The 26,564-nt window shown below is 50.8% G+C and overlaps 2 protein-coding genes across 2 annotated transcripts in view; both read left to right on the top strand.

The window, feature by feature from the left end:
- Positions 1–4,203: 4,203 nt before the first annotated feature.
- On the top strand, positions 4,204–11,694 carry LOC137466699 (maestro heat-like repeat-containing protein family member 1). The gene is made up of 5 exons (XM_068178383.1): positions 4,204–4,277; positions 5,926–6,033; positions 6,113–6,232; positions 8,537–8,659; positions 11,461–11,694. The coding sequence occupies exons 2-5, from the start codon at positions 5,989–5,991 to the stop codon at positions 11,692–11,694; spliced, it is 522 nt and encodes a 173-aa protein (XP_068034484.1). The 5' UTR covers positions 4,204–4,277; positions 5,926–5,988.
- Positions 11,695–13,561: 1,867 nt separating this feature from the next.
- The window catches only part of LOC137466700 (maestro heat-like repeat-containing protein family member 1), a 57,428-nt gene continuing 44,425 nt past the window's right edge, over positions 13,562–26,564 (top strand). The window contains exons 1-4 of the mRNA XM_068178384.1: positions 13,562–13,593; positions 18,972–19,151; positions 21,428–21,507; positions 25,204–25,324. Of these exons, the coding sequence (XP_068034485.1) occupies positions 19,011–19,151; positions 21,428–21,507; positions 25,204–25,324 (342 nt within the window). The 5' untranslated portion in view covers positions 13,562–13,593; positions 18,972–19,010. The remainder of the gene's footprint in view (positions 13,594–18,971; positions 19,152–21,427; positions 21,508–25,203; positions 25,325–26,564) is intronic.

Raw genomic sequence — 26,564 nt, 5'->3', positions numbered from 1 at the left:
ATCCCATAAAATCCCCAGGAAATCCTTGGGAATCCTTGGAAATACCCCGGAAATCCTTGGAAATCCTGGAAAATCCCAAGAAATTCTCGGGTAATCCCCAGGAAATCCCCGGAAATTCCTGGGGAAATCCTCAGGAAATCCCCAGGAAATCCCCGGGAAATCCCTGGGGAAACCCTCAGGAAATCCCCAGAAATCCTTGGGAAAAATCCCGGGAAATCGCGGGAACCCCGGGGAATCCTTGGAAAGGCCCCGGGAGCGCTCAGGGATTCCGGGGAAGTGCGCGGGGGTTTGGGACGGGGCGGGGAAAATCCCGGCGTTGATTTTTCCCTCGGCCGTTCTTCTTTTCCCAGGAACTCTGCCGTCCCCGCAGGCCCTGACCGCGCGGCTGCTGGTGAGTGCGGCACGGGGGCTTCCGGAATTTCCGGCAACTCTCCGGGAATTTTCCTGGAATTTCCTGGGAATACCCTGGGAATTTTCCTGGGAATACCCTGGGAATTCTCTGGGAATTTTCCTGGAATTTCCTGGGAGTGTCCAGGGAGTTTTCTGGGAATTTTCCAGGAATTTTCCTGGGAATACCCTGGGAATTCTCTGGGAATTTTCCAGGAATTTTCCTGGGAATACGCTGGGAATTCTCTGGGAGTGCCCTGGGAATTCTGTAGGGATTTTTTGGGGAATTTCCCGGGAATTCTCTGGGAATTTTCCTGGAATTTCCTGGGAGTTTTCTGAGAATTTTCCTGGAATTTCCTAGGAGTGTCCAGGGAGTTTTCTGGGAATTCTCTGGGAATTTCCTGGGAGTTTTCAGGAATTCTCTGGGAATTTTCCTGGAATTTCCTGGGAGTTTTCTGGGAATTTTCCTGGAATTTCCTGGAATTTCCTGGGAATTTTCCTGGAATTTCCTGGGAATTTTCTGGGAATTCCTGGGAATTTTCTCGTTCCCAGAATTCTGGAATTCCCTGATTTCAGCCCTCCCGGATTTCCTAAAAACCTGGAATTAACGGATTTTCTCATTCCTGGAATTCCGGAATTCCCGGATTTCTCCTTCCCGGAATTCCAGAATTCCCCGATTTCCGCCGGATTTCCCAAAAACCTGGAATTCATGGATTTTCTCGTTCCCAGAATTCCTGAATTCCCGGATTTCCCAAAAACCTGGAATTCCCCAGATTTCCCCAAAAACCTGGAATTCCCGTATTTTCTCCTTCCCGGAATTCCAGAATTCCCGGATTTCAGCATTCCCCGGATTTTCCTGTCTTTTTCCTCTGGAATCCCAGCTCACGTTCCCACATTTTCCCCAGAATTCCACCGCAAATTCCCAATTTTTCCCCGGAAATCCCGCTCCAGATTCCCATTTTTCCTCTCCCCACCGGAATTCCCAGTTTTATTCCCGATTCTCCCCTTCTCCAGGTGGTTTTTATTCCCAATTTTCCCACTTTTCCAGGCAGTTTTCATTTCCCATTATTCCCATTTTTCCCAGTTTCATTCCCGTTTTTCCCATTCTCATTCCCGTTTTTCCTGATTTTCCTGTTTTTCCCATTTCCCTGGCTGGTTTTCATTCCTGTTTTTCCTGATTTTCCCATTTTCAATCCCGATTTTCCTGTTTTCATTCCCGTTTTTCCCGTTTTCCCCAGGCGGTTTTCATTCCCATTATTCCTGTTTTTCCCGTTCTCATTCCCGTTTTCCCGATTTTCCCGATCTCAATCCCGATTTCCCCGCCGTTCCCGTTTTCCCAGGCGGTTTTCTTTCCCAGGCGGTTTTCATTCCCGTTATTCCCAGTTTTCCTGTTTTCATTCCCATTTCCCCATTTTCATTCCCGTTTTCCCCATTTTTATTCCCATTTTTCCCGTTTTTCATTCCCATTTTTCCCGTTTTTCATTCCCATTTTTCCCATTCTCATTCCCGTTTTTCCCGATTTCCCCGATCTCAATCCCGATTTCCCCGCCGTTCCCGTTTTCCCAGGCGGTTTTCATTCCCGTTATTCCCGTTTTTCCCATTTTCATTCCCGTTTTTCCGGTTTTTCCCGTTTCCTGGGTAATTTTCATTCCCGTTTTTCTCGATTTCCCCGATCTCAATCCCGATTTCCCCGCCGTTCCCGTTTTCCCAGGCGGTTTTCATTCCCGTTATTCCGTTTTTTCCGTTTTTCCCGTTCTCATTCCCGTTTTTCCCGATTTTCCCGATCTCAATCCCAATTTCCCCGCCGTTCCCGTTTTCCCAGGCGGTTTCCTCGCAGCCCCGGGCGGGCGGCGGCCGCGGCGGCCCCGCCCTGCGCCTGCTCCGGGAGCTCCGGATCCTCCCCGAGCTGGAAAAATCCTGGGACGCGGAAATCCCAAAACTCCTGCGGCACCTGGAAGGTGGGAAAACCCCGAAGGATCCCGGGGGAAAAAAAAAATCCCCAATTTTGGGAATTTCCCCGTCCCGGAAAAACCCCGGACGGGGAAATGCGGGAACGGGGATTGCGGGGAGCTTGAACCGGTTTTTTGGGGAAGGGGGGAAATGGGATTTGCGGGATTTGCGGGATTTGTGGGATCCATTGGGAAAATGGGATCTGTGGGGTTTTTGGGATTTATGGGATCCATGGGAAAATGGGATCTGTGGGGTTTTTGGGATTTATGGGATCCATTGGGAAAATGGGACTTGTGGGATTTGTGGGATTTGTGGGATTTATGGGATTTGCGGGATCCATTGAGAAAATGGGATAATGGGATTTTTGGGATTTATGGGATTTGGGGCATTTGTGGGATCCGCTGGGAAAATGGGATAATGGATTTTGGGGATTTATGGGATTGACGGCATTTGTGGGATTGCCTGGATTGATGGGATTTGTGGGATTTTTGCAATGGATGGGATTGATGGGATCCATTGGGAAAATGGGATTTGTTGGATTTTTGGGATTTGTGGGATTTGTGGGATTTTTGGCATAATGCGATCCATTGGGAAAATGGGATAATGGGATTTATGGGATTTGCTGGATTTGTGGGATCCATTGGGAAAGTGGGATTTGTGGGATTTTTGGGATCCGTGGGAAAATGGGATAATGGGATTTGTGGATTTTTGGGATTGATGGGATTTGTGGGATTTATGGGATTGATGGGATCCATTGGGAGAATGGCATTGATGGGATTTGTGGGATTTTTGGGATAATAGGATCCATTGGGAAAATGGGATAATGGGATTTGTGGGATTTTTGGCATGGGTTCCATTGGGAAAATGGGATTTATGGGATTGATGGGGTTTGTGGGATTTGTGGGATTTTTGGGATTTATGAGATTTGTGGGATTTGTGGGATCCATTGGGAAAATGGGATTTGCGGGATTTGTGGGATTGATGGGATTTGTGGGATTGATGGGATTTGTGGGATTTTTGGGATTGATGGGATTGATGGGATCCATTGGGAAAATGCGATAATGGGATTTGTGGGATTTATGGGATGGGTTCCATTGGGAAAATGGGATTTATGGGATTTATGGGACAATGGGATTTATGGGATCTGTGGGATGGGATCCAGTGGGAAAATGGGATACTGGGATTTATGGGATTTTTGGGATTGATGGGTTTAATAGGATAATGTGAAGGGATTTATGGGATGGGATCTTTGGGAAAATGGGATAATCCGGTAATGGGATTTATGGAATAATGGGATTTGTGGGATTTATGGGATTTTTGGGATGGGATCCGTGGGAAAATGGGATTACGGGATTTATAGGATAAAGGGATTTTGGGGATTTTTGGGATAATGAGATTTTTGGGATGATGGGATTTTTGGGATGATGCGATTTCTGAGATGGGATTTATGGGATAATGGGATTTTGGGGATTTTGGGGATTTTGGGGATTTTTGGGATGGGATCCATTGGGAAAACAGCATAATGGGATTTGTGGGATTAATGGGATTTGTGGGATTTATGGGATTTTTTGGATTCTGGGGATGGGATCAGTGGGGAAACGGGATTTATGGGATTTAGGGGATTTATGGGATCCACTGGGATAATGGGATCTGTGGAATTTATGGGATCAATGAGATCCGTGGGATTGATGGTGTTATGGCCTTTGTGGGATTTATGGGATCGGGGAGATCCGTGGAAAAACGGGATTTGTGGGATAATGGGATCCACTCCCCACTTTTCCCACACGGGAATTTTTTCCCAGGTTTCCCAAATCTTTTCCCTGGGGAATTCCCCCCACATTCCCGGAGCCCTCAGAATTCCCAAAAATCCCGATTTTTTCCCCCCAGAGAACTCCGAGAATTCCCTGGACCAGCAGGAATGGGAGGAGAAGCTGCTCCAGGTGCCGATCCCGGGAATTCCGGGGAACGTTTTCCCTGGATTTTGCCTCTGGAAAAGGAATCGTGGGTTGGGGAAAGGGCGGGAAACTCCAATCCAGGGAGTTTTTCCCGTGGAATTGGGGAGGGAGACGCCCCGGGAGCTGGGGGAAATCCGGGATCGGGATCCCGAGGGAAAAGGGGCCAGGCTGCCTTTCCCGGGAATTTGGGATTGCCAAAGGGTTCCGGGGCGGAAAACCAGAATTCCAAAGGGATTTTGGGGTGGGAAACCAGAATTCCAAAGGGATTTTGGGGTGGGAAACCAGAATTCCCAAGGATCAGCGGGATTCCATGGGGATTTGGGGTGGGAAATCAGAATTCCAAAGGGATTTTGGGATAGGAAACCAGAATTCCATGGGGATTTTGCGATGGAAAACCAGAATTCCCAAGGATCAGCGGAATTCCACGGGAATGGGGGGTGGGAAACCAGAATTCCAAAGAATCCTGAGCATTCCATGGAGATTTGGGGATGGGAAACCCAGAATTCCAAAGGGATTTTGTGGTGGGAAACCAGAATTCCAAAGGGATTTTGGGGTGGGAAACCAGAATTCCCAAGGATCAGCGGGATTCCATGGGGATTTGGGGTGGGAAATCAGAATTCCAAAGGGATTTTGGGGTGGAAAATCAGAATTCCAAAGGGAATTTGGGATGGAAAACCAGAATTCCCAAGGATCAGCGGGATTCCATGGGAATTGGAGCGGAAAATCAGAATTCCAAAGGGATCCAGGGTGGGAAACCAGAATTCCCAAGGATCGGCAGGATTCCATGGGGATTTGGAGCGGAAAATCAGAATTCCAAAGGGATCCAGGGTGGAAAACCAGGATTCCAAAGGGCTTTGCTGTGGGAATTTGGGGATGGGAAAACCAGAATTCCAAAGGGTTTTCAGCATTCCGTGGGAATTCGGGGATGGGAATTGAGAATTCCAAAGGGTCTTCAGCATTCCATGGGAATTCGGGATGGGAAATGAGAATTCCAAAGCGTCCTGAGCTTTCCATGGGAAACTGGGCTGGAAAAGCAAAATTCCAAAGGGTTTTCAGCATTCCGTGGGAATTTGGGGATGGGAAAAGCAAAATTCCAAAGGGTCCTGAGCATTCCATGGGAATTCGGGATGGGAATTGAGAATTCCAAAGGGTCCTGAGCATTCCATGGGAATTCGGGATGGGAATTGAGAATTCCAAAGGGTCCTGAGCATTCCATGGGAATTCGGGATGGGAAATGAGAATTCCAAGGGGTCCTGAGCATTCCATGGGAATTCGGGGTAGGAATTGAGAATTCCAAGGGGTCCTGAGCATTCCATGGGAATTCGGGGTAGGAATTGAGAATTCCAAGGGGTCCTGAGCTTTCCACAGGAATTTGGGATGGGAATTGAGAATTCCAAAGGGTCCTGAGCATTCTATGGGAATTCGGGATGGGAATTGAGATTCCAAAGGGTCCTGAGCATTCCATGGGAATTCGGGATGGGAACTGAGAATTCCAAAGGGTCCTGAGCTTTCCACAGGAATTTGGGATGGAAACCCAACATTCCAAAGTGCCGGCGCTTTTCCGTGCGGATCCAGCGGCCCGGGATTCCCGGCTGGAATTCCCGGGATTCCCACCCCCCTTTCCCTATCCCAGTTTCTCCAGGAATCCCTGACATCCCTCTCGGATAAATCCTGGATTTGCCCCTTGGTGTCGGAGATGTTCCAGCAGCTCCGTGCCTCCGAGGGATCCCAGGCGGAAAAGGTGAGGATTGGGAAAATACGGGAATTTCTCCCGCCTCATCCCGGGGTTTTCCCGCTGGAATTCCCGTTTTTTTCCCCAGAATTTCCTCTACAGATCCATGGGAACGGCGCTGGGGTTGTGTCCCAGTAAGGAACTGGTCCGGAAGCAGCTCCAGGAGCTCCTGGAAAACGCCCGGTACCAGGAAGAGGCGGAGCGGGAGGTGAGGAATCCATGGAAAATCCTCCGGGAATTTCGGGAATTTGGGGGATTTTCCTCCTGGCAAAGGGGTGGAGTTGCTCTTCCCGGCCAGGGTTGGGAATTCCTGGGAATGCCGGGGTTGGGAATGGGCTGGGATTGGGATTTTATGAGGGGAGGGAGGGGAAAAGTGTGGAATTCCATGGAATTCCTGGAAAAATCCTGGAATTCCAAGGAATCCTCTCTAAAATCCAGGAATTCCTTGGGATCCCAACTAAAATCCTGGAATTCCAAGGAATCCTGACTAGAATCTTGGAATCCCAGCTCAAATCCTGGAATTCCCAGGGATTCCCAGGTAAAATCCTGGAATTCCATGGAATCCCTGGTAAAAATCCTGGAATTTCAAGGAGTCCCTTCTGAAATCCTGGAATTCCAAGGAATCCTCTCTAAAATCCCAGAATTCCTTGGGATCCCAACTAAAATCCTGGAATTCCAAGGAATCCTGACTAGAATCTTGGAATCCCAGCTCAAATCCTGGAATTCCCAGGGATTCCCAGGTAAAATCCAGGAATTCCAAGGAACTCGGACAAAAATCTTGGAATCCCAGCTCAAATCCCGGAATTCTTTGGGATCCCAAATAAAATGCTGGAATTCCTTGGGATCACAAGTGAAATCCTGGAATTCCATGGCATTCCAACTAAAACAATGGAATTCCAGGGAATCTTTATAAAATCCTGGAATTCCTTGGGATTCCCGGCTAAAATCCTGGAATTCCAAGGAACTCTGACAAAAAACTTGGAATCCTCTCTAAAATCCTGGAATTCCCAGGGATTCCCAGGTAAAATCCTGGAATTCCATGGAATTCAATGTAAAATCCTGGAATTCCCAGGGATTCCCAGGTAAAATCCTGGAATTCCAAAGAACTCTTGACAAAAATCTTGGAATCCCAGCTCAAATCCTGGAATTCTTTGGGATCCCAATTAAAATGCTGGAATTCCTTGGGATCCCAATTAAAATGCCGGAATTCCTTGGGATCACAAGTAAAATCCTGGAATTCCTTGGGATCCCAACGAAAATCCTGGAATTCCATGGAATTCCAACTAAATTCCTGGAATTCTGTGGGATCCCTACTAAAATTCTGGAATTCCATGGAATTCCCACTAAAAATAATGGAATTCCATGGATCCCCCTTCTAAAATCCTGGAATTCTGTGGGAATTCTGACTAAAATCCTGGAATTCCTTGGGATCCCAACAAAAATCCTGGAATTCCTTGGAGTCCCAACGAAAATCCTGGAATTCTGTTGAATTCCAACGAAAATCCTGGAATCCCTTGGGATCCCTACTAAAATCCTGGAATTCCATGGAATCCCTGTTAAAAATGGTGGAATTCCAAGGAATCCCTTCTGAAATCGCGGAATTCTGTGAGATCCCTACTAAAATCCTGGAATTCCATGGAATTCCCGCTAAAAATCATGGAATTCCTTGGGATCCCAACAAAAATTCCGGAATTCTGAGGGAATTCCAACGAAAATCCTGGAATTGCGGCTTGCTGGGGCTGGGAAGGGCCCTTCAATCCATGGAATTCCACCCGTGGAATTCCCGTTATCCCGGGATGCTTCTGGAACAAATCCAGGGCTGAGGCAGCTCCGGATTCTTTGGAAATTCCAGGGGAAAAAAACAAATTCCAGAGTTTTTGGAGCTTTTTCCTCAATTCCTTCCCGGAGCTGAGGTTTTTCCAGCTTTTTTCCAGCTTTTCCAACATTCCCAATTCCCATTTTCCTTGGCCGCAGCCGCCTCTGCCGGGAATTCATGGAATTCCAGGGATGGAGCCACCAAAATTCCCTGGGAATTCCATCCTAGGCGGGAATTCCCACCGGAATTCATGGAATTCATGGAATTCCATGGATGGACCCATCAAAATTCCCTGGGAATTCCATCCTAGGCGGGAATTCCCACCGGAATTAATGGAATTCATGGAATTCCATGGATGGAGCCGCCAAAATTCCCTGGGAATTCCATCCCAGGCATGAATTCCTGCCGGAATTCATGGAATTCCATGGAATTTCAGGGATGGAGCCAACAAAATTCCCTGGGAATTCCCTCCCAGGCGGGAATTCCTGCCGGAATTCATGGAATTCATGGAATTCCAGGGATGGAGCCGCCAAAATTCCCTGGGAATTCCCTCCCAGGAGGGAATTCCTGCCGGAATTCATGGAATTCATGGAATTCCCGTCGGGAATTCCCTTGGCGCAGCCCGGGGGTTGGGAATAACCCCTGGAAAAACCCTGGGAATTCGGCTGCAGGGTTTTCTTCCCGGAATTCCCGCAGGGTCTGGCTTCCTGCTTCGGGATCTGCGCCCGGAATCATCCGGAAGAAACTTTGGAAAAGTTGGAGGAATTCGAGAAATCCGACGTCTTCAGGAAATCCCAGGGCTTGTTCGGCCTCTTCAAGGTGGGAATTCCCGTGGGATTTTGGGGAAAAACGGGAACGGGGACGGGCGGGAACGGCCCGGGGCTGGGGATTTTTGGGAATATCCCGGCCGTCCCTTGGAATTCCAGGATTTCGGGAGGATTTCCAAGGTTTTTAACGGGGTCCCGCGGGATTCCGTTCCCTTCGTGACTCCGGAATTCCGGGAGCCCACGATTCCGTCGCTCCAGGAATTCCCCAGTTCCGTGGATCTGGAATTCCGTCAGTCTGGAATCCCAGGAGCCCAGAATTCCCGAGATTCCCGAAATTCCCCAAATCTGCAATTCCCTTTTCTCTGCGTCTTTCCCTTTTTTTCCTTGTTCTTCCCTATTTTTTCCTTGTTTTCCCGTGGTTTCCCCCGTATTTTTCCATGCTTTTTCCAGGTTCTCCCATGTGTTTTCCATTTTCCCATGTTTTCCCTTGGTTTTTCCGCATTTTCCCACATTTTCCTCACATTTTCCCATGTTTCTCCCCATGACTTTTTCCATATTTACCTGGTTTTTCCATTGTTTTTCCATGGCTTTTCCATGGCTTTTCCACGTTTTCCCACACTTTTCCACATTTTCTTCACATTTTTCCAAATTTTCTTCACATTTTTCCGCATTTTCCCATATTTTCCCCATTTTTCCTCCCATTTTTCCCATTTTTCCTCCCATTTTCCCCCATTTTCCTGACCTTTTTTCCCTGTATTTTCCCCTGTATTTTCCCCCTTTTTTCCCCGTATTTTTCCCGGTATTTTCCTGTATTTTTCCCATACTTTTCCCATATTTTTTTCCCAATTTTTCCCCATGTTTTCCCGGCAGGAGCGCGGCGAGGGCGATGCGGAGCGGCAGCGCGGGGCCCTGGCGCTCGGCTGCGGCCGCATTTTCCCCGGCTTTTTCCATCTTTTCCCTCTTTTTTCCGATATTTTTCCCATGTTTTTCCCCATTTTCCCCCACCTTTTCCAAGATTTTCCCCATTTTCCCATATTTTTCCCCTTTTTCCCCATTTTTCCCACCTTTTCCTATATTTTCCCCCATTTTTTCCCCCATTTTTTCCCCCATTTTCCCCCATTTTCCTGACCATTTTTCGCTTTATTTTCCCGCTTTTTCCCTGTATTTTCCCCGTACTTTTCCCGTTTTTTTTTCCCATTCTTTCCCATTTTTCCCATATTTTCCCGATTTTCCCCGTATTTTCCCCATTTTTCCCCCCATTTTCCCCACCTTTTCCGATATTTCCCCCCATTTTTCCCATTTTTCCTCCCATTTCCCCCCCATTTTCATGACATTTTTCCCTGTATTTTCCCCCTTTTCCCTGTATTTTCCCCGTATTTTTCCCATTTTTTGCGCCATTTTTTCTCCCATTTTTCCTCCCATTTTCCCCCTGTTTTCCTGACCATTTTTCACTTTATTTTCCCTCTTTTTCTCTGTATTTTTCCCGGTATTTCCCCGTATTTTCCCCGTATTTTTCCCGTACTTTTCCCGTATTTTTTTCCCTGGCGCTCGGCTGCGGCCGCATTTTCCCCGGCTTCTCCCCAGGCTTTTTCCATCTTTTCCCCCTTTTGTCCCAGATTTTTCCCATGTTTTTCCCCGTTTCCCCACCTTTTCCAAGATTTTCCCCATTTTCCCATATTTTTCCCATTTTCCCCATTTTTCCCACCTTTTCCTATATTTTCCCCCATTTTTTCCCCCATTTTCCCCCCATTTTCCTGACCATTTTTCGCTTTATTTGCCCGCTTTTTCCCTGTATTTTCCCCGTACTTTTCCCATTTTTTTTCCCATTCTTTCCCATTTTTCCCATATTTTCCAGATTTTCCCCGTATTTTCCCCAATTTCCCCCCCATTTTCCCCACTTTTTCCCGATATTTCCCCCCATTTTTCCCATTTTTCCTCCCATTTTCCCCCCATTTTCATGACATTTTTCCCTGTATTTTCCCCCCTTTTCCCTGTATTTTTCCCGTATTTTTCCCATGTTTTTCCCATTTTTTCCCATTTTTCCCATATTTTCCCCAATTTTCCCCGTATTTTTCCCATTTTTTCCGCCATTTTTCCTCCCATTTTTCCTCCCATTTTTCCTCCCATTTTTCCTCCCATTTTTCCTCCCATTTTCCCCCCGTTTTCCTGACCATTTTCCTCTTTATTTTCCCCCTTTTCCCCTGTATTTTTTCCCTTTTTCCCCGTATTTCCCCGTATTTTCCCCGTATTTTCCCCGTACTTTTCCCGTATTTTTTTCCCACTTTTCCCCATGTTTTCCCGGCAGGAGCGCGGCGAGGGGGTTGCGGAGCGGCAGCGCGGGGCCCTGGCGCTCGGCTGCGGCCGCATTTTCCCTGGCTTTTTCCATCTTTTCCTCATTTTTCCCCGGATTTTGCCCATGTTTTTCCCCGTTTCCCCACCTTTTCCAAGATTTTCCCCATTTCCCCAATTTTTCCCCATTTTTCCCTCCTTTTCCGATATTTTCCTCCATTTTTTTCCCATTTTTCCTCCCATTTTCCCCCCATTTTCCTGACATTTTTCCCTGAATTTTTTCCGTATTTTTCCCTGTATATTTCCCATATTTTTCCCATTTTTTCCCATTTTTCCCGTATTTTCCCCGTATTTTTCCCATTTTTCCCCCCATTTTTTCTCCCATTTTTTCCCCATTTTTCCTCCCATTTTCCCCCTGTTTCCCTGACCATTTTCCTCTTTATTTTCCCCCTTTTCCCCTGTATTTTTTCCCTTTTTCCCCGTATTTCCCCTGTATTTTCCCCGTATTTTCCCAGTACTTTTCCCGTATTTTTTTCCCAATTTTTCCGCATGTTTTCCCGGCAGGAGCGCGGCGAGGGCGATGCGGAGCGGCAGCGCGGGGCCCTGGCGCTCTGCTGGGGCCGCGTGGCCGCGGCGGCGCCGCCGGAGCTGCTGCGCTCGCGCCTGGAGCCGCGGATCCTCGGGAGCCTCCTGCAGCTCGGGCGCACCAAGGTCAGCGCCCGGGAATTCCCGGGATTTTCCCGGATTTTCCGGGGATTTTCTGGGGATTCTCCAGGGAACTTTCTAGGAGATTTTTAGGGATTTTTGGGGGATTTTCTGGAGATTTCCTGGAAATTTTCTACGACTTTTCGGGAAGTTTCTGAGAATTTTCCGAGAATTTTCTGAGTGCTTTCCAGGAATTCTCTGGGAATTTTCTGGGAATTTTCTGGGAATTTTCCATGAATTTTCTGGGAATTTTCTGGGAATTTTGCACTAATTTTCTGGTTTTTTTCTGGGAATTTTCTGGGAATTTTCCATGAATTTTCTGGTAATTTTCCATGAATTTTCTGGGATTTTTCTGTTAATGGCCCAAGAATTTCTCAGGAAGTTTCTAGAAATTTTCTGGGAATTTTCTGAGAATTTTCTGGGATTTTTCTGGGAATTGCCCAAGAATTTCTCAGTAAGTTTCTGGAAATTTTCTGGGAATTTTCCATGAATTTTCTGGGAATTTTCCATTAATTTTTCTGAGAATTGCCCAAGAATTTCTCAGGAAGTTTCTGGAAATTTTCTAGGAATTTTCCAAGAATTTTTCAGGAATTGGCCAGGAATTTTCCAGAATTTTCTGGGAATTTTCCATGAATTTTCTGGGAATTTTCTGGGACTTGCCAAAGAATTTCTCAGGAAGTTTCTGGAAATTTTCTGGGAATTTTCCAGGAATTTTCTGAGAATTTTCTGGAAATTTTCTGGGAATTTTCCACTAATTTCTCAGGAAGTTTCTGGGAATTTTCTGGGAATTTTCCAGGAATTTATTTGGAAATTTTCTGGGAATTTTCCATTAATTTTCCAGGAATTTTCCAGGAATATTTTGGGAATTTCTGGGAATTTTTGGGGGATTTTTTCAGGAATTTTCTTGGAATTGCTCAGTAATTTTTTCAGGGATTTTCTGCAAAATTTGGGGAAATTTTTCCGGAATTTTCTGGGAATTTTACAGTAATTTTCCAGAAACTTTATGACATTTTTTGGGAATTTTTGAAATTCTTCCAGATATTTCCCCGGAATTTTTCAGGAGTTTCCCGGGAACTGTCTGAAATTTTTTGGGGAACTTCTTGGAAATTTTCCTGGAATTTTCTGGGAATTTTTCATGGATTTTCTGGGAATTTTCTGTGAATTTTCTGCGAATTTTCCGGGAATTTTCCAATTTTTTTTTTTTTTTTTTTTTTTTTAATTTTCTGGGAGTTTTCCGGAAATTTTTCGTGACTTCCCGGGAATTTTCCAGGAATTTCTTGGGAATTTTCTGGGATTTCCCAGGAATTCTCCGTGAATTTCCCGGGAATTTTCTGGGATTTGGTGAGAGGTTTTCCCGAAAATTAAAAAAGGAAAGGGGCGGGGTCATTCCCGGGGTTTCGGCGGTTTTGAGATTGGCTTTCAGCCAAGGAAATTTGGGGAATTTTTTTCTCCCTGGAATTTCGGGTTGGTTTTTTTTTTTTCCTGAGGGGATTTCGGATTTTCCAGTGGAATTTCATTTTTTTCCCAACGGGATTTTGGGTTTTCCCAATGGGATTTTGGCTTTTTCCTGATGGAATTTTGGCTTTCCACGACGGAATTTGGGGTTTCCCCCCCCACCCTGGAATTTTGGGTTTTCCCAATGGGATTTTGGCTTTTTCCTGATGGAATTTTGGATTTCTCCGACGGAATTTGGGTTCCCCGCCCCCCCCCCGGAATTTTGTTATTCCTGATGGGATTTGTTTTTTTTTTCCCCCGACGGAATTTCAGCTTTTCCCACTGGGATCGGCTTTTCCGACTGGAATTTTGGTTTTTCCCAATGGGATCTGGTTCTTTCCCCGCTGGGATTTGGGGTTTCCTGATGGAATTTGGGTTTTTTTCCAAGGGAATTTTGCTTTTCCCACGGGAATTTTGTTCCTTCCCTTTGGGATTTTCCTGATGGGAATTTTGGTTTTTCCGCCCGTTCAGGTTCTGGGAATCAAAGTAGAGACCAAGGTAGGGAATTTTGGGATTGGCCTTGGGATTTTCCCTCTTTCCGCCTTTTCCTCTCCTTCCGGGCTGGAAGCGCTTCCCGAGAAAACAACGGAATTCCCGGGGAAATTCCTGGGAAAATTCCGGGGAAAAAGGGATGGGAAAAGGCCTTTCCTGGTGGGTGGGGCTGGACCCAGATGATCCCAGAATTCCACAGTCCCAGAATCCGAGAATTCTGTGATCCAAGAATTCCGCAAATCCACGATCCCGGAATTCCGCGAATCTTAAATCCCATGATTCCAGAAATTCCACGATCCCGGAATTCCATGAACTTCGTGAAGGCCACGATCCCTTGATTCTGGAATTCCGCTATCCCGTGATGCCGTGATCCCGGAATTCCGTGATTCCCCGGTTCCGGAATTCCACGGTTCCATAATTCAGGGATCTCAGAATTCCATAATTCTGGAATTTTGCAATCCAGCAACTCCAGAATTCCACGATCCCGAATGTCCTGGGGTGACTTTCCACAATGCCATCAATTCCACGATCCTGGAATTCCCTGATCCCAGAATTCAGGAATTCCGTGATCCCAGAATTCACTAATTCCACGGTCCTGGAATTCCCTGATTTCATAATTCCACGATTCCATAAATTCCTTGATCCTGGAATTCCATCGTTCCATAACTTCCACAATTCCGTGAATCTGGAATTCCACGATCCTGTCATTCCATAAATTCCATGATTCCATGATCTCGGAATTCAATAATTCCCCGATTCTGGAATCCCATAATTCCATGAATCTGGAATCCCGTGATCCCGGAATTCCATAAATCCCATAAATTCCACAATCCCATATTTCGGTAATTCCGTTATTCTGGAATTCCATCATTCCATAAATTCCACGATTCCACGATCCCATAATTCCATGAATCTGAAATTCCATGATTCAGGAAATTCCATAATTCTGGAATTCTGCGATCCCGTCATTCCATAAATTTCATGCTTCCATGATCTCGGAATTCCGTAATTCCCAGATTCTGGAATCCCGTAACTCCATGAATCTGGAATTCCGTGATCCCAGAATTCCATAAATCCCATCAATTCCGCGATCCCATAATCAGTAATTCCATTATTCTGTAATTCTGTGATCCCAGAATTCCATGATTCCATAAATTCCACGATTCCATGATCCCAGAATTCAGCGAGTCTGGAATCCCGTAATTCCATGAATCTGGAATCCCGTGATCCCAGAATTCCATAAATCCCATCAATTCCACGATCCCATATTTCAGTAATTCCATTATTCTGGAATTCCGTGATCCCAGAATTCCGGAAAATCCCCTGGAATTCCCGATCTTCCCAAAGGCCTCCCCAGCCCTGGATCCATCCCAAAATCCCCCCAGGAGCTTCCCTCGGGATAAATCCCGAGGTTTTCCCCATCCCGGGGATTCCGAGGGCTGGGGTTGGGACATTCCCGGGGTTTTCCATGGAATTTTCCCGTCAGGAATCCTTCCTTGGGCTCCTCTAACGCCTCTCCCCCGCTGGCACTAACGGCTTCCGTAAAGAATTCCCAGACTTTTCCAGAATTCCCGGATTTTTTCTGGGATTCCTGGATTGTTCTGGCATTCCTGGGTTTTGCTGGGATTCTCGGATTTTTCCCAGATTTTTGTTTTGTATTCCGTTCCGCTTCGTTTTGGTTTTATTTAGGTTTTATTTCATTCTATCCCAGACTTTTTAGCGTTGATCCCGGTTTCCAAGCTGATCCCAATCCCGATGATCCCAGTCCCACTGATCCCGGTTTCCAAGCTGATCCCGGTTTCCAGGATGATCCCAATCCCGATAATCCCAATCCCGCTGATCCCGGTTTCTGGGCTGATCCCGGTTTCCAAGCTGATCCCAATCCCGATGATCCCAGTCCCACTGATCCCGGTTTCCAGGATGATCCCAATCCCGATAATCCCAATCCCGCTGATCCCGGTTTCTGGGTTGATCCCAATCCCGATAATCCCAATCCCGCTGATCCCGGTTTCGAAGATGATCCCGGTTTCCAGGATGATCCTAATCCTGATAATCCCAATCCCACTGATCCTGGTTTCCAGGATGATTCCAATCCCGATAATCCCAATCCCGCTGATCCCAGTTCTGGTCTGATCATGGTTTCCGGGATGATCCCAATCCCAATAATCCCAGTCCCACTGGTCCCGGTTTCTGGGATGATCCCAGTTTCCAAGCTGATCCCAATCCTGCTGATCCCGGATACTGGGATGATCCCAATCCCAATAATCCCAATCCCGCTGATCCCGGTTTCTGGGCTCATCCCAATGCCGATGATCCCAGTTCCAGGCTGATCCCAGTTCCTGGGCTGATCCCAATCCCGATGATCCCGTTTTCTGGGCTGATCCCAGTTCCGGGCTGATCCCGCTGATCCCGATCCCAGTTCTGGGCCAATCCCAGTCCCAGTTCTGGGCCAATCCCGCTAATCCTGATCCTGATGGTCCCGATTCTGGTTCCGGGCCAATCCTGCCAATCCCGATCCCAGTTCTGGGCTAATCCCGATCCCAGTTCTGGGCTAATCCCGATCCCAGTTCTGGGCTAATCCCGATCCCAGTTCTGGGCTAATCCCGATCCCAGTTCTGGGCTAATCCTGCTGATCCCGATCCCAGTTCTGGGCCAATCCCGATCCCAGTTCTGGGCTAATCCTGCTGATCCTGATCCCGGTTCCAGGCCAATCCCGCTAATCCTGATCCTGATGATCCCGATTCTGGTTCCGGGACAATCCTGCCAATCCCGATCCCAGTCCTGGGCTAATCCCGATCCCAGTTCTGGGCTAATCCTGATCCCAGTTCTGGGCTAATCCCGATCCCAGTTCTGGGCTAATCCTGATCCCAGTTCTGGGCTAATCCTGCTGATCCCGATCCCAGTTCTGGGCCAATCCCGATCCCAGTTCTGGGCCAATCCCGATCCCAGTTTCAGGCCAGTCCCGCTGATCCTGATCCCAGTTCTGGGTCCCGCTGATCTCGATGCTGGTTCCGGGCCGATCCCGATCCCATTTCTGGGCCGATCCTGCTGGTCCCAATCCCAGCTCCAGGCCAATCCCGCTGATCTTGATCCCAGTTCTGGGCCGATCCCAATCCTGGTTCTGGACCGATCCCAGTTCTGGGCCGATCCCAATCCTGGTTCTGGACCGATCCCAGTTCTGGGTCGATCCCAATCCTGGTTCCGGACTGATCCCGCTGATCCCGATCCCAGTTCTGGGCTGATCCCAATCCCAGTTCCGGGCCGATCCCGATGCCAGTTCTGGGCCAATCCCACTGATCCCAATCCCGGTTCCGGGCTGATCCTGATCCCAGTTCCAGACCGATCCCCACATCAGTTCCGGGCCGATCCTGCTGACCCCGGTGCCGGTTCTGGCCGATCCCGGTGCCAGTTCCAGCTGCCGGTCCTGCTGAGCCCGGTGCCGGTTCCGGTTGATCCCAGAGCCAGTTCCGGCTGATCCCGGTGCCGGTTCCGGCCGATCCCGGTGCCGGTTCCAGCTGCCGGTCCCGCTGATCCTGGTGCCGGTTCCGGCCGATCCCGGCGCCGGTTCCAGTTGCCAGTCCCGCTGAGCCTGGTGCCGGTTCCGGTTGATCCCGGTGCCGGTTCCGGCCGATCCCGGTGCCGGTTCCGGCTGCCGGTCCCGCTGATCCCGGTGCCGGGTCCGGCCGATCCCGGCGCCGGTTCCAGTTGCCAGTCCCGCTGAGCCTGGTGCCGGTTCCGGTTGATCCCGGTGCCGGTTCCGGCCGATCCCGGTGCCGTTTCCGGCTGCCGGTCCCGCTGATCCCGGTGCCGGGTCCGGCCGATCCCGGCGCCGGTTCCAGTTGCCGGTTCTGCTGAGCCCGGTGCCGGTTCCGGTTGATCCCAGAGCCGGTTCCGGCTGATCCTGGTGCCGTTTCCGGCTGCCGGTCCCGCTGATCCTGGTGCCAGTTCCGGTTGATCCGGTGCTGGTTCCAGTTGCCGGTCCCAGCCGATCCTGGTGCCGGTTCCAGTTGCCGGTCCCACTGATCCTGGTGCCGGTTCCGGCCGATCCCGGTGCCGGTTCCAGCTGCTGGTCCTGCTGAGCCCGGTGCCAGTTCTGGCCAATCCCGGTGCCGGTTCCGGCCGATCCCGGTGCCGTTTCCGGCTGCCGGTCCCACTGATTGCGGTGCCGGTTCCGGTTGATCCCGGTGCCGGTTCCGGCCGATCCCGGCGCCGGTTCCAGTTGCCAGTCCCGCTGAGCCTGGTGCCGGTTCCGGTTGATCCCGGTGCCGGTTCCGGCCGATCCCAGTGCCAGTTCCGGCTGCCGGTCCTGCTGAGCCCGGTGCCAGTTCCGGCCGATCCCGGTGCCGGTTCCGGCTGATCCTGGTGCCGGTTCCGGCCGATCCTGGTGCCGGTTCCAGTTGCTGGTCCTTCTGACCCCTGTGCCAGTCCCGCTGAGCCTGGTGCCGGTTCCGGTTGATCCCGGTGCCGGTTCCGGCCGATCCCGGTGCCGGTTCCGGCTGCCGGTCCCGCTGATCCCGGTGCCGGGTCCGGCCGATCCCGGCGCCGGTTCCAGTTGCCGGTCCTGCTGAGCCCGGTGCCGGTTCCGGTTGATCCCAGAGCCAGTTCCGGCTGATCCCGGTGCCGTTTCCGGCTGCCGGTCCCGCTGATCCTGGTGCCAGTTCCGGCCGATCCCGGCGCCGGTTCCAGTTGCCGGTCCTGCTGAGCCCGGTGCCGGTTCCGGTTGATCCCAGAGCCAGTTCCGGCTGATCCCGGTGCCGTTTCCAGCTGCCGGTCCCGCTGATCCTGGTGCCAGTTCCGGTTGATCCCGGTGCCGGTTCCAGCTGCCGGTCCCGCTGAGCCCGGTGCCGGTTCTGGCCAATCCCGGTGCCGGTTCCGGCCGATCCCGGTGCCGTTTCCGGCTGCCGGTCTCACTGATTGCGGTGCCGGTTCCGGTTGATCCCGGTGCCGGTTCCGGCCGATCCCGGTGGTGTTTCTGGCTGCCAGTCCTGCTGAGCCCAGTGCCGGTTCCGGTTGATCCCGGTGCCGTTTCCGGCCGATCCCAGTGCCAGTTCCGGCTGCCGGTCCCGCTGATCCTGGTGCCAGTTCCGGCCGATCCCGGTGCCGGTTCCGGTTGATCCCGGTGCCAGTTCTGGCCGATCCTGGTGCCGTTTCCGGCTGCCGGTCCCGCTGATCCTGGTGCCGGTTCTGGTTGATCCCGGTGCCGGTTCCGGCCGATCCCAGTGCCAGTTCCGGCTGCCGGTCCCGCTGATCCCGGCGCCGGTTCCAGCTGCTGGTCCCGCTGATCCCGGTGCCGGTCCCACTGATCCCGGTGCCGGTTCCGGTTGATCCCGGCGCCGGTTCCGGCCGCCGGTCCCGCTGATCCCGGTGCCGGTTCCGTCCCTCAGGACCCGGCGCTGAAGCTGAGCCTGGCCCGGAGCATCGCCATGATCGGCCGCGCCCTGGCCTGCGGCAGCGCCGGGAATTCTCCCGGGACTTTTGGGAATTTTCCCGGGAAATGTCCCGGGAACGGCCCCGGCGGCTGCGGCAGCATCGCCCACAAGGCCGAGCTGGTGGCGCTCATGGTGGTGAGACTGGGAGGGACTGGGATGGACTGGGAATGGATACTGGGATGGACTGGGAATGGATACTGGGAATGGATACTGGGAATGGACCCGGATGGACTGGGATGGACTGGGCTGGATACTGGGATGGACTGGGAATGGATACTGGGAATGGATACTGGGAATGGACCCGGATGGACTGGGATGGACTGGGCTGGATACTGGGATGGACTGGGAATGGATACTGGGAATGGACCGGAATGGACCCGGATGGACTGGGATGGACTGGGCTGGACTGGGATGGATGCTGGGAATGGATACTGGGATGGACTGGGATGGACTGGGAATGGACTGGGATGGACTGGGAGGGACTAGGATGGACTGGGAATGGATACTGGGAATGGATACTGGGAATGGACTGGGATGGACCGGGATGGACTGGGCTGGATACTGGGAATGGACTGGGCTGGATACTGGGATGGACTGGGAATGGATACTGGGATGGACTGGGATGGACTGGGATGGACTGGGATGGAACTGGGAATGGATACTGGGATGGACTGGGAGGGAACTGGGAATGGACTGGGATGGAACTGGGATGGATACTGGGATGGACTGGGATGGACTGGGATGGACTGGGAGGAACTGGGATGGATATTGGGATGGAGTGGGATGGATACTGGGATGGACTGGGATGGGACTGGGATGGGACTGGGATGAACTGGGATGGACTGGGATGGACTGGGATGGATTGGGATGGGACTGGGATGGGACTGGGATGGGACTGGGATGGACTGGGAATGGACTGGGATGGACTGGGAATGGACTGGGATGGACCGGGATGAACTGGGATGGACTGGGAATGGACTGGGAATGGACTGGGAATGGACTGGGATGGACTGGGAATGGACCGGGATGGACTGGGATGGATACTGGGATGGACTGGGAATGGACTGGGAGGGACTGGGAATGGATACTGGGAATGGACCAGGATGGACTGGGAGGGACTGGGATGGACTGGGATGGACTGGGAATGGACTGGGAATGGACTGGGATGGACCGGGATGAACTGGGATGGACTGGGAATGGACTGGGAATGGACTGGGAATGGACTGGGATGGACTGGGATGGACTGGGAGGGACTGGGATGGACTGGGATGGACTGGGAATGGACTGGGAATGGACTGGGAATGGACTGGGATGGACTGGGATGGATACTGGGATGGACTGGGATGGATACTGGGATGGACTGGGAATGGATACTGGGATGGACTGGGCTGGATACTGGGAGGGATACTGGGATGGACTGGGAGGGAACTGGGATGCATGCTGGGATGAACTGGGATGGACTGGGAATGGATACTGGGAATGGACCGGGATGGACTGGGATGGATGCTGGGATGGACTGGGAGGGAACTGGGATGGACCGGGATGGACTGGGAATGGATACTGGGATGGACTGGGAATGGATACTGGAATGGACCGGGATGGACTGGGATGGACTGGGATGGACTGGGAGGGACTGGGAATGGACTGGGATAGAACTGGGATGGACTGGGATGGACCGGGATGGATGCTGGGAATGGACCGGGATGTACTGGGATGGACTGGGATGAACTGGGATGTACTGGGATGGACCGGGATGGACTGGGATGGAACTGGGATGAACGGGGATGAACAGGGATGGGACTGGGATGGAACTGGGATGGACTGGGAATGGACTGGGAGGGACTGGGAGGGACTGGGAGGGACTGGGAATGGACTGGGAGGGACTGGGATGGACTGGGATGGACTGGGAATGGACTGGGATGGAACTGGGATGGACTGGGAGGGGACTGGGAGGGACTGGGATGAACGGGGATGGGACTGGGAATGGACTGGGATGGACTGGGAATGGATACTGGGATGGAACTGGGATGGACTGGGATGGACTGGGATGTACTGGGATGTACTGGGATGTACTGGGATGGACTGGGATGGACTGGGATGAACTGGGATGTACTGGGATGTACTGGGATGGACTGGGATGTACTGGGATGGACTGGGATGTACTGGGATGGACTGGGATGGACTGGGATGGACTGGGATGGACTGGGATGGGACTGGGATGGGACTGGGATGGACTGGGATGGACTGGGATGGACTGGGAATGGATACTGGGATGGACTGGGATGGACTGGGATGGACTGGGATGGACTGGTCTGGATGCTGGGATGGCTGACGGATGCCTCCGGAGCCCTCGGGATGCCCGTGGAACGTTCCGGAGGGGACATTCCAGAGCATTCCGTCCCCGTTCCCAGGAATTCCTCCGGGCGGAGCCTCCGGACGCGCTGCGGACGCGGCTGCGGCAGCGAGCGCTGAGCGCCTGCGCGCACCTGGTGTATCCTCGGGAACGCCGGAATCCCGGGAATTCCGGGACCGGGATTTGGGACTTGGGGTTTGGGGTTGGATCCTCGGGAACGCCGGAATCCCGGGAATTCCGGGATCGGGATTTGGGACTTGGGGTTTGGGGTTGGATCCTCGGGAACGCCGGAATCCCGGGAATTCCGGGATCGGGATTTGGGACTTGGGGTTTGGGGTTGGATCCTCGGGAACACCGGAATCCCGGGAATTCCGGGATCGGGATTTGGGATTTGGGATTTGGGGTTGGATCCTCGGGAACGCCGGAATCCCGGGAATTCTGGGATCGGGATTTGGGATTTGGGATTTGGGGTTGGATCCTCGGGAATCCCCAAAATCCGGGAATTCTGGGATGGGGATTTGGGACTTGGGGTTTGGGGTTGGATCCTCGGGAACGCCGAAATCCCGGGAATTCCGGGACCGGGATTTGGGACTTGGGATTTGGGGTTGGATCCTCGGGAACGCCCAAATCCCAGGAACGGCTGAAATCCTGGGAATTCCGGGAACGCCGGAGCCCCTGGAGCCGCTCCAGGGAATTCCAGGATCGGGATTTGGGATTGAATCCTTGGGAATTGCCAAATTCCAGGAATTCCGGGATGGGGATTTGGGACTTGCGATTTGGGGTTGGATCCTCGGGAACGCCGGAATCCCGGGAATTCCGGGATCGGGATTTGGGACTTGGGGTTTGGGGTTGGATCCTCGGGAACGCCGGAATCCCGGGAATTCCGGGATCGGGATTTGGGATTTGGGATTTGGGGTTGGATCCTCGGGAACGCCGGAATCCCGGGAATTCCGGGATCGGGATTTGGGACTTGGGGTTTGGGGTTGGATCCTCGGGAATCCCCAAAATCCGGGAATTCTGGGATGGGAATTTGGGACTTGGGATTTGGGGTTGGATCCTCGGGAACGCCGGAATCCCGGGAATTCCGGGATCGGGATTTGGGACTTGGGGTTTGGGGTTGGATCCTCGGGAATCCCCAAAATCCGGCAATTCCAGGATCGGGATTTGGGATTTGGGGTTGGATCCTCGGGAATCCCCAAAATCCGGAAATTCGGGATCGGGATTTGGGATTTGGGATTTGGGGTTGGATCCTTGGGAACGCCGAAATCCCGGGAATTCCGGGATCGGGATTTGGGACTTGGGGTTTGGGGTTGGATCCTCGGGAACGCCCAAATCCCAGGAACGGCTGAAATCCTGGGAATTCCGGGAACGCCGGAGCCCCTGGAGCCGCTCCAGGGAATTCCAGGATCGGGATTTGGGATTGAATCCTTGGGAATTGCCAAATTCCAGGAATTCCGGGATGGGGATTTGGGACTTGGGATTTGGGGTTGGATCCTCGGGAACGCCGGAATCCCGGGAATTCCGGGATCGGGATTTGGGATTTGGGATTTGGGGTTGGATCCTCGGGAATCCCCAAAATCCGGGAATTCTGGGATCGGGATTTGGGATTTGGGATTTGGGGTTGGATCCTCGGGAACGCCAAAATCCCAGGAATTCTGGGATCGGGATTTGGGACTTGGGGTTTGGGGTTGGATCCTCGGGAACGCCGGAATCCCGGGAATTCCGGGATCGGGATTTGGGACTTGGGGTTTGGGGTTGGATCCTCGGGAACGCCGGAATCCCGGGAATTCCGGGATCGGGATTTGGGATTTGGGATTTGGGGTTGGATCCTTGGGAACGCCGGAATCCCGGGAATTCCGGGATCGGGATTTGGGACTTGGGATTTGGGGTTGGATCCTCGGGAACGCCGGAATCCCGGGAATTCGGGATCGGGATTTGGGACTTGGGGTTTGGGGTTGGATCCTCGGGAATCCCCAAAATCCGGGAATTCTGGGATGGGGATTTGGGATTTGGGGTTTGGGGTTGGATCCTCGGGAACGCCGGAATCCCGGGAATTCTGGGATGGGGATTTGGGACTTGGGGTTTGGGGTTGGATCCTCGGGAACGCCGGAATCCCGGGAATTCGGGATCGGGATTTGGTATTTGGGATTTGGGGTTGGATCCTCGGGAATCCCCAAAATCCGGGAATTCTGGGATTGGGATTTGGGATTTGGGGTTGGATCCTTGGGAATCCCCAAAATCTGGCAATTCCGGGATCGGGATTTGGGATTGGATCCTCGGGAACCACCGAAATCCCAGGAATTCTGGGATCGGGATTTGGGATTTGGGGTTGGATCCTTGGAAATTGCCAAATTCCGGGAATTCTGCGATTGGGATTTGGGATTTGGGGTTGGATCCTTGGGAATTGCTGAAATCCCAGGAATTCTGGGATCGGGATTTGTGAATGGGCTGGGATTTCGGATTTGGGGTTGGATCTGTGGGAATTGCCGAAATCCCGGGAATTCCAGGATCGGGATTTGGGATTTGGGGTTGGATTCTTGGGAATCCCCAAAATCCCAGGAACGCCGAGACTTCTTGGAATTGAATAATTCCCAATTAATTCCCAATAATCCCAAATAATCTGAAATAATTCCCAATAATCCCCAATAACTCCCATTAATCCCCAGCAATCCCCAATTAATTCCTAATAATTGCCAGTAATTCCCAATAATTCCCAATTAATCCCCGAAAATCCCCATTAATTCCCAATAACTCCTTAATAATTTCCATTAATTCCCATTAATCCCCAATAATCCCAAGCATTCCAATCAATCCTTATTAATTCCCATTAATTCCCAATAATTCTCAATCATTCCAATTAATCCTTAATAACCTCCAATAATTCCCAATTAATCCTTAAAAATTCCAGTTAATTTTCAGTAGATCCTTAATAATTCCCTTTAATTCCCATCAATCCCCATTATTTCCCCATTAATCCCCATTAATTCCCAATAACTCCTTAATAATTTCCATTGATTCCCATTAATCCCCAATAATCCCCAATAATTCCAGTTAATCCCCAATAATTCCCAATAATTCCCAATTAATCCTTAATAATTCCCAATAATTCCCAATTAACTCCCATTAATTCCCAACTATCCTGAATAATTCAAATTAATCCCCAATAATCCCCAATAATTCCCAATTAATCTTTAATAATTCCCAATAATTCCCAATTGATCCTTAGTAATTGCCAATAATTCCCCAATAATTTCCATTAATTCCCAATAATCCTGAATAATTCCCAATAATTCCCATTAATCCCCAATAATTCCCAATAATTCTCAATAATCCCCAATAATTCCAGTTAATTCCCAATAATTCCCAATTAATTCCTAATAATCGCTAATAATTCCCAATTAATTCCCATTAATCCCCAATAATCCCCAATAATTCCAAATAATCCCTAATAATCCCCAATAATTCCCAATTAATTCCTATTAATCCTTAATAATTCCCAAATAAATCCCAATTAATTCCTAATAATCGCTAATAATTCCCAATTAATTCCCATTAATCCCCAATAATCCCCAATAATTCCAAATGATCCCTAATAATCCCCGATAATTCCCAGTTAATTCCCAATAAATCCCCCGTAATTCCAAATAATCCCGATAATCCCCGATAATTCCCAATTAATTCCCAGTAAATCCCCATTAATCCCTAATAATCCCCCATAATCCCCAATAATTCCCAATTAATCCTCAATCATTCCCGAAAATTCCCATTAATTCCCGTCCCTCGCTGCCGCTGGGGCTTCCCGTTGCCGGATTTTCCCTTATCCCGGATTTCCAGCGCCCTGGAGCCGCCGCTGAGCGATGCCGAGCGCTCCGAGCTGCTGGACGCGGCCCTGGCCTCCGTCCTGGGGCTGCCCCCGCCCGACTCCGGGAAAAGCCCGGAAGAGCCCGGAGCCCAGGTGGGAATGGCGCGGGACCTGGGGGGAGAAACGGGAATTCCGGGCAAGAAACGCCTCGGTTCCCATCCCGGTTATTCCCGGGGGACGATCCCGATGTTCCGGCTTCTTCCCGGAATCTTTGCTGGGGTGGGGCAGCCCTGGAATTTCTGGGAATTCACTCCCAGGTGGGAATTCCATGGGATTTGGGGGAAAAAAAAGGGAATTCTGGGAAAGAACTGTCGCAATTCCCATCCCATTCCGGTGGGATGATCCCGATATTCCGGCCTCTTCCTGGGGTGGGGCAGCCCTGGATTTTCCGGGAATTCCGTGGGATTTTGGGTGGAAAAATGGGGAATTCCGGTAAAAAACCACCTCAATTCCCATCCCCGTTATTCCCGGGGGATGATCCCGATGTTCCGGCCTCTTCCTGGGGTGGGGCAGCGCTGGAATTTCTGGGAATTCCAAGGGAGTTTTGGAGGAAAAACAGGAATTCCGGTAAAAAACCCCCTCAATTCCCATCCCGGTTATTCCCGGGGGATGATCCCGATGTTCCGGCCTCTTCCTGGGGTGGGGCAGCTCTGGAATTTCTGGGAATTCCAAGGGATTTTTGGAGGAAAAACAGGAATTCCAGGAAAAAAATGTCTCAATTCCCATCCCATTCCGGTGGGATGATCCCGATGTTCCGGCTTCTTCCCGGAATCTTTGCTGGGGTGGGGCAGCTCTGGATTTTCTGGGAATTCCGTGGGATTTTGGGTGGAAAAATGGGGAATTCTGGTAAAAAACCACCTCAATTCCCATCCCCGTTATTCCCGGGGGATGATCCCGATTTTCCGGCCTCTTCCTGGGGTGGGGCAGCTCTGGAATTTCTGGGAATTCCAAGGGATTTTTGGAGGAAAAACAGGAATTCCAGGAAAAAAATGTCTCAATTCCCATCCCATTCCGGTGGGATGATCCCGATGTTCCGGCTTCTTCCCGGAATCTTTGCTGGGGTGGGGCAGCTCTGGATTTTCTGGGAATTCCGTGGGATTTTGGGTGGAAAAATGGGGAATTCTGGTAAAAAACCACCTCAATTCCCATCCCCGTTATTCCCGGGGGATGATCCCGATTTTCCGGCCTCTTCCTGGGTTGGGGCAGCTCTGGAATTTCTGGGAATTCGCTCCCAGGTGGGAATTCCGTGGGATTTTTGGAGGAAAAAATGGGAATTCCGGTAAAAATCCACCTCAATTCCCATCCCGATTATTCCGGTGGGATGATCCCAGAA

This window comes from Anomalospiza imberbis, unplaced genomic scaffold, assembly GCF_031753505.1.
Source record: "Anomalospiza imberbis isolate Cuckoo-Finch-1a 21T00152 unplaced genomic scaffold, ASM3175350v1 scaffold_422, whole genome shotgun sequence".
In the NCBI taxonomy this organism is placed as follows: domain Eukaryota; kingdom Metazoa; phylum Chordata; class Aves; order Passeriformes; family Viduidae; genus Anomalospiza; species Anomalospiza imberbis.
Note: the sequence above shows the minus strand (reverse complement) of the source record. Positions and strands in the feature narration are given on the sequence as shown.

Bases quoted from the DNA above. Each gene is read 5' to 3' on its own strand.
- LOC137466699 (XM_068178383.1), top strand. From the start codon at position 5,989: ATGTTCCAGCAGCTCCGTGCCTCCGAGGGATCCCAGGCGGAAAAG. The intron at 6,034-6,112 runs GTGAGGATTGGG...TTTTTTCCCCAG, and splicing joins AGGGATCCCAGGCGGAAAAG to AATTTCCTCTACAGATCCAT. The intron at 6,233-8,536 runs GTGAGGAATCCA...GAATTCCCGCAG, and splicing joins AGGAAGAGGCGGAGCGGGAG to GGTCTGGCTTCCTGCTTCGG.